This window comes from Jaculus jaculus, chromosome 10 (genome assembly GCF_020740685.1).
Source record: "Jaculus jaculus isolate mJacJac1 chromosome 10, mJacJac1.mat.Y.cur, whole genome shotgun sequence".
In the NCBI taxonomy this organism is placed as follows: domain Eukaryota; kingdom Metazoa; phylum Chordata; class Mammalia; order Rodentia; family Dipodidae; genus Jaculus; species Jaculus jaculus.
The window spans coordinates 60,164,703-60,179,296 of NC_059111.1; the positions used below are offsets into that span (position 1 = coordinate 60,164,703).

The 14,594-nt window shown below is 42.9% G+C and overlaps 1 protein-coding gene across 1 annotated transcript; it reads left to right on the plus strand.

The window, feature by feature from the left end:
• Window positions 1-4,026: 4,026 nt before the first annotated feature.
• Fzd1 (frizzled class receptor 1) lies at window positions 4,027-8,148 on the plus strand. Its single transcript, XM_004656232.2, has one exon. It carries the CDS (start codon window positions 4,137-4,139, stop codon window positions 6,048-6,050), a length of 1,914 nt encoding a protein of 637 aa, XP_004656289.1. The 5' UTR covers window positions 4,027-4,136; the 3' UTR covers window positions 6,051-8,148.
• The last annotated feature ends 6,446 nt before the right edge of the window (window positions 8,149-14,594 follow it).

Here is a 14,594-nt window from a genome sequence, read left to right on the forward strand (position 1 = left end):
CTTCCTTTGTGTCACATACACTTAATAAGTGAAATGTTGTACTGGTATAAGAAATAAACAAAAAATTTAGTTTAATGAGAATAACATTGAACAGCAACTCTGAAAAAAATGATTTCTTTTTGAATTTTATGTGGTCTTTATTTTATCTATTTTTAAAATTTATTGAGAGAGTGGGGGGAAGATTGGGAGAAGAGAGAAAGATGAAGGGAGACAGAGAGATAGAGAGAGAGGACATGGACACACCAGGGCCTCTTTCTACTACAAAAGAACTTCAGATTCGTTTGCCACTTTCTGCATCTGACTTATGTGTGTACTGGGGAATGGAACCTGGGCTGGCAGGCTTTGCAAGCAAACACCTTTAATCACTGAACCATCTCTCCAGTCCTACATAGTCGTGTGTGTGTGTGTGTGTGTGTGTGTGTGTGTGTGTGTGTGTGTAATCTATTGAGTGACAACTTCTACAGAAAGCTCTCAAAAACAATACAGAGTTGGAAAGATGATTCAGTACAGGAAAGATGGTAAACTACTGGCCATGCAAGTAGTTCAGATGGATCCCATATAAACATGTGGAGTGTGATGGTGCACCCCTGGAGTCTCAGCACCGGAAGACAGAGGGAAGGAATCCCAGGGAATCACTGACTGGCTAGTCTGGCTGAATCACTGAACTTTAGCTAGAGAGACCTTGTCTCAAAGAATAAGGTGAAGAGCAAGGAGGGCAATTCCTGACATCAGCTTCTGGCTTCCACAGTCATGTGCATACACATACACATGATCCCTCACACATGTATGTCCATATATATGGACATGTAAGCATATATGCATACATACCACACACATACACTAAAATATACAATAAAAAAATACAGTTGTCTGAAAGACTATAGAGAGGTCTAGCATTATCACGTGATGTCACCTAAGGTGCATCCCTAACTGGAGAAGAAACTAGTTCCTAGATGAACTCTTTGAGTCCCTCCATTTTCATGATCTGATAGGAATGCCTTTTTTATTCCTCCTTCCAAATGACACTGACTGCCTTTCTGAGCCTATTCCCTCGTAAATCTCACCATAGGTGGAAGATGAAGTTTAGTAATTTCATCCATGCAACTTTGCAAACAGGAAAGTGGTATCCACCCTAACAAACAAGCCTTTGCACTCTGCAGTATTCTCTGCTCTGTGGGAGAAGGGGAAGTATTCAGAGTGACAGTGGCTTCACTCACATGATGCCTTTTGGTAGTTAATACATCAGAACAAATTCACTTCCACCCAGCCCAAGTCACCTAGAATTACCTTCTCTCAAGGATGGAACACGACAGATAAGTCTTTCCAAGAGAGGACTGACAGAAGAGAGAGGGCTTACTAAAGTCCCTAAAATCCATAGTGTGGATTGCTGTCAGCAGAGGAAGGTGTGTCTGAGTGGAATGCTAGAAAAAGTGTCCCTGGAAGCCTGTGGGCCAGGATGCTGGAGGGAAAACCAGCAGTTACTCATGGTGAGTATTCAAAGGACTTCACAGAGGACCTCTGCTTCCAGACCTCTTTTACAGTATCAAAATGTGTCATGATTTATAGTTAACACACACACACATCACAGTCACACATGACATCTGTTGTCCGGTTGTACATTTAGTACCTAGTACTCTTTTAAAAAAATCAACAACTAGTAATCAGAAGTACTTTAAAACAAGTCAGGCAAGGTATGGTGGTATGTGCCTGCAATCCTAGCTACTTAGAAGGCTGAGGCAGGAGAATAGTTTGATGCCAGTGCAAGCTGCCAAGGCAAGATCTGACTGTGTATTCCTTTGGGACACCAGTGTACATGGTGACAAACTTCAGAGTCCGTTAGTATGGGGACAAGTCATCCTCATCTTCTGTGATGACCTTTAGTGACAGCCTGAACCCTGTTACCTCTTCACAGTTATCCTGGGGCTACTTCCTCATTATGTTGGGAAAAGTGGCTTCAGTAGCTTCCTACTGCTCACAGAATTTGGCACCTTTGAGTTTCTGTGTGTCTTGCATCTTGCACCTACCTGTCCTCAGGACCTCTCCCACAGCTTGTTATCTGCTCTAGTTATCTATCTGGCTAGTTGTTTCCCTTGTGTCCTTTCGGTTTTGGGGTGGACATTGCCATCACTGGTTTACACTTTAGTGTCAGCTGTGCCAAGTGCTAAGTTAGTGTCTAAGGCTGGACTACATCTCCTTTATCTTTTTTTTTTTTTTTAAATTTATTTATTTATTTGAGAGCGACAGACACAGAGAGAAAGACAGATAGAGGGAGAGAGAGAGAATGGGCGCGCCAGGGCTTCCAGCCTCTGCAAACGAACTCCAGACGCGTGCGCCCCCTTGTGCATCTGGCTAACGTGGGACCTGGGGAACCGAGCCTCGAACTGGGGTCCTTAGGCTTCACAGGCAAGCGCTTAACCGCTAAGCCATCTCTCCAGCCCTCTCCTTTATCTTTATGACTACCTTCTAAGACAGTGTTTTCTGAACAATGAATAAGAGTATAAATAAACGATTAAAAATAAACTCTCCAGAGATGAAGTCTAGTCAAAGGCAAAAATTTATAGAATAAATAAAATACAATGGCATTTTATTGATAAAACTGAGTAATAAAGATGAACCATTATTTAAAAGTAATAAGGAAAGAAACCAGTATAAATGCTTTTGGCTCTCAGTTTGTTTTGATTTTTGAACTAGCACCCTCTGGTCTGAGGACCTGTAGAAGGTACATGCTACATCTCTCTGCTTGTTTAAAATAAATGGTTCAAGTCCCAAGAGTTCCTACCAAAGCTGGGACATCCCCAGGGGTTAGAAGGCTTCTAGAAGTTTCCTAAGGGCCCCAGGCTACCCTGACTGCCAGAGCTGCGCTACACCTCTGGGTCTCAAACAAGAACCCCAGCCGCTTGGATTGTTGAGGTTTCAAGTTCCACTCCCCGCCCCCCGCGCCTAAAATTAAATGAATGGCTTTCCCTGGGTTCTTCCTGACTTCATAGAAGAGGACCAGGGGCTTGGGGCGGGGGTGGGGGGAAGATGATTTACTACAAGAAGCATGATACACGTGGAAGTCGCATCTGGCTTTACTTTTTACATTCCATCAAAGTTTGTGTTTTGTTGTTGTTGTTCATTTAACACCATCCAGGGAAATGGCGCGTCCAAAGCCCGCCAAGCCTAGCCAGGACGCTCCACGGTTTATTGGAGTCACATTTTAAACAAAACCTCGACAGACTTAAAACTCAAAGGAAACCCTACTCTCTCAAGTCAGAGGCATGCGTTCTGATTACAGCGCTCATGAGTTCGGCTGTCCTAGCCTTTGGAGCAAGCTTTTGTAAACATGAAAATGGGTAAAAGCAAAGCTAAACCCCGCGTTCAGCCGACTGCTATTCAATATTTCCCGCAGCATATGGGACCATTCTTGTCCTCTCCACTCCCGCAGAAAGCAAGAGCAGCCAAGCCTATCCTGCTGGCTAGCAAGCTCACTCTTTGTGCGCTACTGGTGCCTGGGCCACCACCGGCACTTCCTCCTTCTCCTCCTCCTCCTCCCGCCGCGCTGCCGGCAAGCAGGCAGCGGGCTCCCTTTGCGCCGGGAAGCGGGTGCCGCGATTGGGCGACGGTCCCTGAGCCTCCAGTTTAGCGTCGGTTTCAAGGCTCCTCCCTCTCGGTGAAAGACAGACCGCGGGGCGCCTGGAAACCGGTTGGAAGGCGCGCGAGGGAGTGGAGAGGGAGCGAGTTGAGGGATTGACACAAATGGTCAGGCGGCGGCGGCGGAGGAGGAGGCGGTGGCGCAGGGGGGAGCCGAGGCAGCTGGGCTGCCGCGAGTTGCGAGCTGTACGGGGCCGTGGCCACTAGCGCGGCGCCGCCAGCCGGGAGCCAGCCAGGCGGGACGCGACCCCGACGCTCCCGAGCTACCCGGGCTGTCCCCGCCGCCCGCGCTTCATGAACCGCAAGTTTCCGCGGCGGCGGCGGCGGCTGCGGGACGCGGAGCTGAAGAGCCTGGGCGGCGGGCGGAGCGCGGCTGCGGCCCCGGCTCGACGGAGGGCACCGGCAGGGACCGGAGCTCCCGGGACCCAGGGAAGGGGCCGTCGCCGGCCGCGCCACTGCCTGCAGCCCCAGCCGAGAGGCGCCCGGGAAGGAGCAGAGAAAGTATGGCTGAGGAGGAGGCGCCTAAGAAGTCCCGGGCCGCGGGCGGCGGCGGCGCGAGCTGGCAACTTTGTGTCGAGGTGGGGCGCGGGGACGCGGAGCGCCTCCGCCGCCTCCGAAGTGAGCCCGGGCGCGGGGTGAGCCGCCTGCTGCTGCTGCTGTGGCTGCTAGAGGCTCCGTGGTTGCTGGGGGTGCGGGCGCAGGCGGCAGGACAGGGGCCTGGGCCGGGACAGCCCGCGCCGCCGCCGCCTCAGCAGCAGCAGGGTGGACAGCAGTACAACGGCGAGCGGGGCATCTCCATCCCGGACCACGGCTACTGCCAGCCCATCTCCATCCCGCTGTGCACCGACATCGCCTACAACCAGACCATCATGCCCAACCTGCTGGGCCACACGAACCAGGAGGACGCAGGCCTGGAGGTGCACCAGTTCTACCCCCTGGTGAAGGTGCAGTGTTCGGCCGAGCTCAAGTTCTTCCTGTGCTCCATGTACGCGCCGGTGTGCACCGTGCTGGAGCAGGCGCTGCCGCCCTGCCGCTCCCTGTGCGAGCGCGCGCGCCAGGGCTGCGAGGCACTCATGAACAAGTTCGGCTTCCAGTGGCCCGACACGCTCAAGTGCGAGAAGTTCCCGGTGCACGGCGCGGGAGAGCTGTGCGTGGGTCAGAATACATCCGACAAAGGCACCCCAACGCCGTCGTTGCTGCCGGAGTTCTGGACCAGCAACCCCCAACACGGCAGCGGCGGAGGGTATCGGGGTGGCTACCCGGGGGTCGCCGGCTCTTCCGAGCGTGGCAAGTTCTCCTGCCCGCGCGCCCTCAAGGTGCCCTCCTACCTCAACTACCACTTTCTGGGGGAGAAGGACTGCGGCGCGCCCTGCGAGCCCACCAAAGTGTACGGGCTCATGTATTTTGGGCCGGAGGAGCTGCGCTTCTCGCGCACCTGGATTGGCATCTGGTCGGTCCTGTGCTGCGCCTCTACCCTCTTCACCGTGCTCACCTACCTGGTGGACATGAGGCGCTTCAGCTACCCAGAACGACCCATCATCTTCTTGTCGGGCTGTTACACGGCCGTGGCCGTGGCCTACATCGCCGGCTTCTTGCTGGAGGACCGGGTAGTGTGTAATGACAAGTTCGCCGAGGACGGGGCGCGCACCGTGGCTCAGGGCACCAAGAAGGAGGGCTGCACAATCCTTTTCATGATGCTGTACTTCTTCAGCATGGCCAGCTCCATTTGGTGGGTGATTCTGTCCCTCACCTGGTTCCTAGCAGCTGGCATGAAATGGGGCCACGAAGCCATCGAGGCCAACTCACAGTATTTTCACCTGGCTGCCTGGGCTGTGCCAGCCATCAAGACCATCACTATTCTGGCACTGGGCCAGGTGGACGGTGATGTGCTGAGTGGAGTGTGTTTTGTGGGGCTTAACAACGTGGATGCGCTGCGTGGCTTCGTCCTGGCGCCCCTCTTCGTCTACCTGTTCATTGGCACATCTTTCCTACTTGCGGGCTTCGTGTCGCTCTTCCGCATCCGCACCATCATGAAGCACGATGGCACCAAGACAGAAAAGCTGGAGAAGCTCATGGTGCGCATCGGGGTCTTCAGCGTGCTTTACACTGTGCCGGCCACCATCGTCATCGCCTGCTACTTCTATGAGCAGGCCTTTCGGGACCAGTGGGAACGCAGCTGGGTAGCCCAGAGCTGTAAGAGCTATGCCATCCCCTGCCCTCACCTCCAGGGTGGTGGAGGCGCCCCACCACACCCGCCCATGAGCCCTGACTTTACAGTCTTCATGATCAAGTATCTAATGACGCTGATTGTGGGCATCACGTCGGGCTTCTGGATCTGGTCCGGCAAGACACTGAACTCCTGGAGGAAGTTTTACACGAGGCTAACCAACAGCAAACAGGGGGAGACTACGGTCTGAGACCAGGACTCAACCCTTCCTAGTTCTCAGCCATTCCCCTAAAGATGGCCCCAAGGAACCCCTGCCAAGCCCCGTCACAGGAGGCTTCCTCAGTAGACTCTTGCTTTTTGGGGGCCCCTCTCTGAGGTTAATGAACATTAGGGACCGACAGCCAGGGGCCTGTGGACCGTCTTCTCTAGCCCTCGCTCTGATAAACAAGACTGTACGCTTTTATGATTGTAAATAGCCTGTGTAAGATTTTTGTAAGTATATTTGTATTTAAAGACTATTGACCACGCGTTTTTCTTTTCTTAAAAAAATTTTTTTTTAACTACTTAGGGTTAAACCATTTGCAGTTTTTCTCTCTTGCCCTTTTGGAAGGACTGCAAAAGACGTGAAGCCCTGGCACACTCTTGAGTGCTCTGCTCGCCCTGCATGCCCCGTTCCTGCCGCGGGGCTCGGGCCTGCTGGGGACCTGCTCAGGGGAGGGCAAGTCCCTAACTGCGGGCTGTGATGGGGGCTGCCCTGTTAGGGTCACTTCCCGCCTTCCTTCTAAGACTCCTCCCTGCCCTCCTTGCTTGGGATGGGAATTGTTAAGGTACATAACTGGAAGCTTCCAAACCCGGAGGTGGGCCCCGCCCATTCCAGTTCTTCCTTGCTCAGCCACACATTGCCTGTCCCTTTGACTTCCTGGCGCTGAGTTTTTGAGAACTTTAACCCAACTTCATCGTGGCCTACGGGGGGCGGGGAGGAGGGGGCTTCTGGTAGTCTCACTCTCCCTCTGCCCTGGAGTCCCATCTCCAGACACTCCCTTGTTTTACCTAAGTTGGTTAGAGTGAGTGGCATAACCAATGCCAAACTTTTTAAAGTCTAATTTTTGATGGGTGAGCTCATCTCATTCTCCAGTGTCTAAAACCTGCTCTGGGTTTGGCCAGGCAGCGTCATGGAAAGATGTGGTTAGTGAGATTTGGGAAGAGCATGCAGCTTTGTGTGGGTTGGGAGAGGCTGAAGAAGGAGGCAGTAAAATGTTAGTTCTAATTGCATACGGATGGCTAGTAACCTCCTTTTAAGTGTGAGGCAGCCTGTGTGGAGATTTTACCCTTCTGTGAGATGGAAACATTAAAGTCTCCTGGAAAGCTTCACTAGGGAGTTGGTTCCTGCTTTCCTTAACAGAACAGCTGAACATAGGATAGAGTGGAATAGACTTCTTCAAAATTGAGTCTTTTTTCCTCATTTTTAGTCAAATAATAATTAGATGAGTATTGGAAACTTTACAATGTTAAAGTTGTACACTTTCAACATGTTATGACGACCAGTCAAGAACATTTTCTGAGGGAGAAACAACCCATACCTCTAATAATATAGTAAGATTTCAGAAGGTCAAGGCAGTGGAATGATTACTTTATGGGACCAGGTCCTGAAAGAAACAAAACCTGGGTATGCATGCTGAAGAAAAGTGTGCATTTTAGCCTGTGTGTTCCTCTTCTTTTTTTTTTCTTGTGATTTACAGAAAAGTGTCAAATGTAAATCGTTCAAAGCCATTTTTTTAAAAATTTGCTTTGTTTCTCTGAAAAAGAGGAGAAAACAATCCTCCCAACTGTAGTGTTTTAAACTTTGAGTTTATCAAAATATTGGTACATAGGACCTAAATTTATCTATGTCTGCCATACCCTAAAATGACATGGATCTTTGAATTTGGTATGCATTTATTCTGTTCACTATCACAAAATCATCTATATTTATAGAGGAATAGAAGTTTATATATATATATATATATATAATGCCATATTTTTAATTTCACAAATAAAAAAATCAAAGTTTTGTACAAAATTATATGGTTTTTGTGCCTGAAAGTAATAGAGCTTGAACTGTTTGAACTGTCTTTACATTTTATACTGTCTCATAACCAGTCACACAATATAAACATGTAGGAATTCAATGGAAAAGTCTATCTTGAAACCTTCAGGCTGGTCCTTCCAAAGAATAAACACTATTTGCATTGTTATGGTTGACATTTGTGAAGTCCCAAGGGAAAAAAATGTTTTCATGACAGTAGAAAATACATTTCAAATTATTTCTTTATTCAAACAAGATTATTAAAAGATTATTCTAATTTTAATATTAAAGCTTTTTTTCTTTCAAGGGGTCATTGATATGATTTTTATAATATGAAGCTTATTTTTAAGTCATTGCCTTTGTCATGATTCTTATTAGGTCCTGTTATCTCTTTCATTATCTTGAATATTTGAGAATTATAAATAGGCAATCAATAAATGATTACTGAATATGTATTTATAAGTATCCTAAAACAGAAGTTGGGTTTATAAGTCTTTTTTATTTGCTTTTGAGAACTCCATTTTCATATTGTTCAAAGAACCTTCACCAGAGAAATCTAGTGATCTACTCTTACTCAGAATTTGTGTATGTGTGTATACATACACCTATATTATGCATATAACTATGCAAATTAAATTTTAAAATAGGAATTACTCATTCACTTCTACACTTCATAATATAGAAATAGTATTTTGAGAAATAGAACCTCATAAAAATGTCTTTAGATAAAAATACATTTATTAAATTTTCTTTGCAAAATTTTTTTTTTGATAGAATGACAAGGGGCTAAAGTGAAGATCATTAATACAATAGAATTACTCTTATGTTGTAAGGCAATTGCCTTATAAATCATCCACTTTTATGACAAAAATTCATATTCAATTGAAGATAAACTGTTTGATTTTTAGTAGCAAGATGTAATTTCGTGCTTTCTTAAAGTTAATAGAAAATAGCAGATATCTGAGGTTCTGTGTATAAATACACACATGAAAAATAGTAATTCTTTGGCCAAACTAAAACATGTCTCACTAGATAATTAAATTAGGCCATTTTAGGGTGGGAATTAAGACTATTAGTCTCTATGCAAGGAATGAATGTCAAAGCAGTCTTACTGTGAGTGTCCTCAAAATGATGCAGCTATAAATTTGATGTAAAAGGGTTCATATAATGGATTCAAATCATTTCAGAAGATTTAAAGTCATTATCAGGCTTTGCTTTTAGAAAACAATTCATCTTAAATTACATGATATATAGAAGCCAGTGGGTTTTCTTTTTGTTTATTTTGGTTTAGTTTTATATCTTTCAATATTTCAAAATAGACTTGGTGGGAAAACCATAAGCCACTGATAAGATTGTCCTATTACCATGCTGTTTCCATGACAAATCCTGTTTTCAGATGGTTTGATTTGCCTCATGCATTTTTAAACAGCTATCTATGGGAGTCAGTTTTCCTCTTCACAGTATACTACTTCATTTAGCTTTTATAGTAAATATATATGTAGTATGAAAGCCTTTTGGTGCTCCTGATATTTTTTAATTTTGTGGAGACAAAGAATTGTGTTTTTCTTTACAGAAGCATTCACTGTCAAACATAAGTCAAAGAACTAAAGCAGCTTTTTTTTTTTTTCATCTGTCCTGCAGTAATCACTTGTCAGCCTGGGTTCAGAGTCCTGGTCCTTTTGTCTCCACTGAAGCACTGAAGCCTTCTGCTGTGCTTGCATTATTCCTGACATGAAGCTTTTAACTAGAAAACAGACCACATTGAAGAGTTGATGGCAAGTTAAGAAAATTGACTAAATCACAGATCATTTCAGGACCAGATAGCTTCAGATAATTTTTCTTCTCATGTTTCAACCTTGATACAGGCTTCTTATTTAATGTGTGTCCTGTTTAGCTACAGCTACATTTTCTTTTATTTCTAATTCATCTTTTATGTAGTGCACTTGCAGGTAATTGAAATCCATTGTATGACATTGAGTCCCCTTGGTGTATTTCTGATAATATTCTGTGTAACTGGGATATGAGAGACTAGATACAAAAATAGTCATTACATATGTAGATATATGGGCACTAGTGATATTGTCACTGAATGACTCATAAAACACACCTATCTCAAAGTCTTGCAGAATTAACCTGTAGGAACTAAAATAAGACATGAGAATTCACCATTTCCATGACCAAAAAAGAACTGTAATACTACCTTAAATTCAAAGCTCTTATTTTAAGGTCTTTATATTTGGAATGGGGTCTTATAAGAGGAGGGCCAGACAAGGTAGTTTCTTATTTAGATGACTCCCAAGACCATGGATAATAGATAGATAGATAGATAGATAGATAGATAGATAGACAGACAGATAGATAATAGATAGATAACTAATAGCCCAAAAAATAGAAAAACAGTATTCAGAATTTCCTTAAGATTTGGGGGGTTTTAACATTTTTGCTCATGTGGTTCACACCTTTAAGAGATATATTAAGCCATATCAATTGTGATAAAAGAGCTTCCTTAGAACCTGGCAATGAAAACATGGTCTCAAGACCAATTTTCTTTGGGTTATTATATCTATGATAGCAGGTCTCTATGCCATTATGAACCAAATTACTGTTTACCATTGCCTTGAGTGTTTTTGTTTATAGGTCAATTTGAGATCTTAATAACAGGTAAAAATGAAAGGATTTCTCATATAATGGATAAACTCAAGTACAGTCTATGTACTTGCTTAACATGAATATATAATAAATATTTTGTGGGACGTGTTTCTATGAATCAAAAGATTCTTAAGCGTTCTGAAAAAATAAGGTGCTATTTCCCAATATAGATATCTTTAAGCAAATCCTTTTAAGATGCTAGTACACTAAAGAGGTACAGTTTTAAAGGATAAAAATTAATTACATTTTTAAGTTATCAGTGATAGGCCAGTTAAAATACATAGTATTAGACTAGCATTTATTTGCATATTTTACCCACACATTTGTAAAAGGTGAAATTGATACTTACAAGCAATTTTTAAGTTTTAACTTTTGTATTTCATATAAAGATCTCAAGATATCACAGTGTAGACTCTCAGATCATGTTCAGGGCAGAACAGTGACTAACATCAAAAGAATGGTCACTGCTACTTTGAGATAGTTCTTTATGGCCTGGATTTATTTTCTTTCCTTTTAAAAATCCAAGTATCCCCTAATTTGTGGACATCCCTATGTTGCAGAACTCAATGCCTGTTTGAATTAGATTTTTAAGGGAACTAGTGTGGGATCCCCCCATAGACAAAGTGTGGCCTTTATTTCCTTTCAAGTTGGCAGCATGTCCTTGCTTAAATGCAGCTATCTGAGACACACTGTTCTCTTGCCCTTGGAAATACTGGAAGTTAATTTCTGGAAGTCACAAGGGACATGGTAGATGCACTTTCCAAATAACATATGCTACTTGAATGTTAGTATCACTTTTTTTCCTCTTTAAAAGTAGATAGAAACCTGGGTGTGGGGATGTACTCCCATATTCCCAGCACTTTAGAGGCTGACACAGGAGAATTATGTCCAGATCAGCCTGGGTTCAATAGAGAAATAAGCAAACATTGAAAAGTAGATTTAAGGAGTATATTCTTGACTTTACACTTCCAATTATTGGAAAACGTTTTTAGAAAGTTAACTTCAATAAATATCCTATCCCAAACTCATAATTTGTCAGAGAAGGTGACCAGTAATCCAGGTTTCTTTAGGACAGAAGAGCTTCTATCATATGGGATTATGAAAGCAGCAACAACCATATTTTTCTAGTGTTGGTTTTGATGGGACTAAGCAGAGGAATGAATGGAAACATCTCTCAAATGGGGTCATGATCCCAGATGGGAAATATAACTTGCTTTCCTCCTCCTCCTTTCAAAAAGAAATTGATTTCAAGATGATAAGGAACTATATGGAGAAATTAAATGTTATCTTGGAAAGGATATTAGCTTTGCAAGACCTGGCTTGAATCCCAACCAGCTCTTAGCATCAGATCCATTTATCTAAAATGCTAATGAGCCAGGCGTGGTGGCACATGCCTTTAATCCCAGCACTTGGGAGGCAGAGGTAGTAGGATCGTCGTGAGTTCAAGGCCAGGTCAGCCTGGGCCAGAGTGAGACCTTACCTTGAAAAACCAAAAAAAAATTTTTTAAATGCTAATGAGTCCACTTTTTTTTTTTCCTAATTCTCTTGGCCATTGGGAAGATTAAAGAAACAAAATGTAATATGGTACTTGCAGCCCTAGAATCAATACAAATCTCAATTGTCTGAATCTTTCATTTTTCTTTCCTCTTCCTCCCCTTATTCCATTCTTTTTCCTATCTCCCTTTTCTTCTCTCTTTTTTTTAATTATTTCTAACTTCTTTTTCCCCCCTCCTCCCCTTCTTATATCCCACCATTATCTCTGATTAAAATCTGAAAGGAATGATCCAACCTAATATCATTTATTCTTCCTGCATCTTCTTTTCAAGGTAAGCATGTTTCATAGGATGTAGCTATATACAAACAAAGCAGACAACCTTAAGATTAAATGACATTAACAAGGTACCTTATTAATCACCTAATGATATTGATACTAAAGCATGCATGCATTTCTATGCATTCATGCATACCTTAGGGTGTATTGCAACTCTTTCTTTTTTCCAGGGTAGGGTCTCTCTCTTGCCCAGGCTGACCTGGTATTCACTATGTAGTCTCAGGGTGGTCTCCAACTCCCAGCTATCCTCCTACCTTTGCCTCCAGAGTGCTGGAATTATAGGCATGTGCCACCATGCCCAGCTTTCAAACCCATTTCTTTATAGCTGCTAACAATCTAATTGGTAGGTTAGAATAGCATAGAAATGGCCTTGGAGAAAACTCTAAATTATCACAAGGAAAGTAATCCTAATTCCTTTCAGAAATTTGCATCTCACTAGACTGATGATTAATTGAACAATTGCAAGGATCCTTTGGCCTTGTTGACTATATGGCCGAATGAAACCCATTCAATAGAATTTTTGAAAGTGTTCTTTTGGTACTACTGAAATATATTAAATATCTTTGATGCATGAATCAAGCAGGGCTGAAAGTCAAAGAAGTTGGGAATTTGTTTTTTCACATAGAAAGAACAGCTAGCCATTTTGATGCTTTTGTCATCTCCATGATTTAGTATTTCTATTTCGGTGGTATCAGATTACTACAAACTAGAAAAACCACAAACTTATCGTTTTATAGTTCTATATACCTAAAGACTAATATTGATCTCATTGTGCTAAATTCAAGGTGCTATATTGTCTAGTTTCTTTGGGCCAGGTACTCGGGCATAATCCATTTCCCTTTCCAGTTTCTAGATCCACCCTCATGGCTTTTGACACCTGTCCTCCATCTGCAAAGCTAGCAACACTGGATTTCTTTCTCTCACAAATTCTCCACAGCTAGAATAAGTCTTTGTTTTAAGGACTCATAGGATTGGATTAGATCAGTGCAGGAGCATCTCCAAGCCTTCAGCTTCATACAAGGTCACATGTCAGAGGTTCTAAGAATCAGAGCGTAGATATCTTTGGGGTTATTAATCCACCTTCCATGTCTGTGTTTAACTGTTGAAATAAGTTTGAGTATTTTTCTTTCAGAAATATTCCTAACCTACCACATTCCTTATCATTACACTCTAAAACCTGCCCCAATTTTTTCTGTTCTCCATCTTATTCAGTTAAGTAAATTTCTGTCTACAGTCACTTCTTTATTGGTTCCCTTTTGCTTTCACCTTATTTTCTGGCCAGAGGTTTGAAGTAATACAAATTTTCTTCAAGATATGATGTTTAATCTATACCAGAAACAACCTGTAAGATTTTTTTTCTATCTCAACTTCTATGATTATATGTTCCCCTCCCATGTACATATAAGTTAGTCTGAAAAAGAAATATGCCTATTTCAACAACTATTTAAGCAGAAGAGCTTCAAGTATTCTAGTTATCCACAAATATACATCCTTTTTAAAATGTGAATTTCGAATGATCATATGCAGAGATAACAGGATATTATTAACAATAAGTTAAAATATACAGAGTTGTAGTCTAATGCAGCTAGCATTTATCTGCGAAAATTTTATATCATTGATCTTCTTTGTGGCATTTTTGTCAAGTACAGATAATTCAGGAACTGACCATAGCTTACTTGAATGAGGTAATGGTTCAATAAAGAGGATGAATTTAGTGATATATAGCTTAGTTAAGGCCAACTTGAATTAATATAAGAGTTATAGAATATGCTTGAAGATCTTAGATAAGATAGGCTATAATGAATCTTCATTCAATGCTAATGAAAATAAAACCAGATAGTTCTTAAAATTTACAATATCTATCAGAGGTGGTAAGAGATTACTGGGCGTTCTTAAAATTGGGAGTATTAAAGGTGTGGTGGTGCACACCTTTAATCCCAGCAATTTGGGAGGCAGAGGTAGGAGGATTGACATGAGTTTGAGACCACCTTGAGACTAATTCCAGGTCAGTGAAACCTTTCCTCAATAATAATAATAATAAATAAATGGGAGTGTATAAGAATTACCCAGGAGCTTGTTAAAGGTGAAAACTTCTGGCCTCATCTTCAAGGATTCTATTTTATTGTCCAGGAGGGGGGATCATGTTGTTGAGATGCTCTGAAACAATAGGGTTAATACACACCTTCAAGACAAAGCCCCGCAATGCTTCCTGCTTGCAAACCTCATCTCATAGCGATCAACAGTCAAAA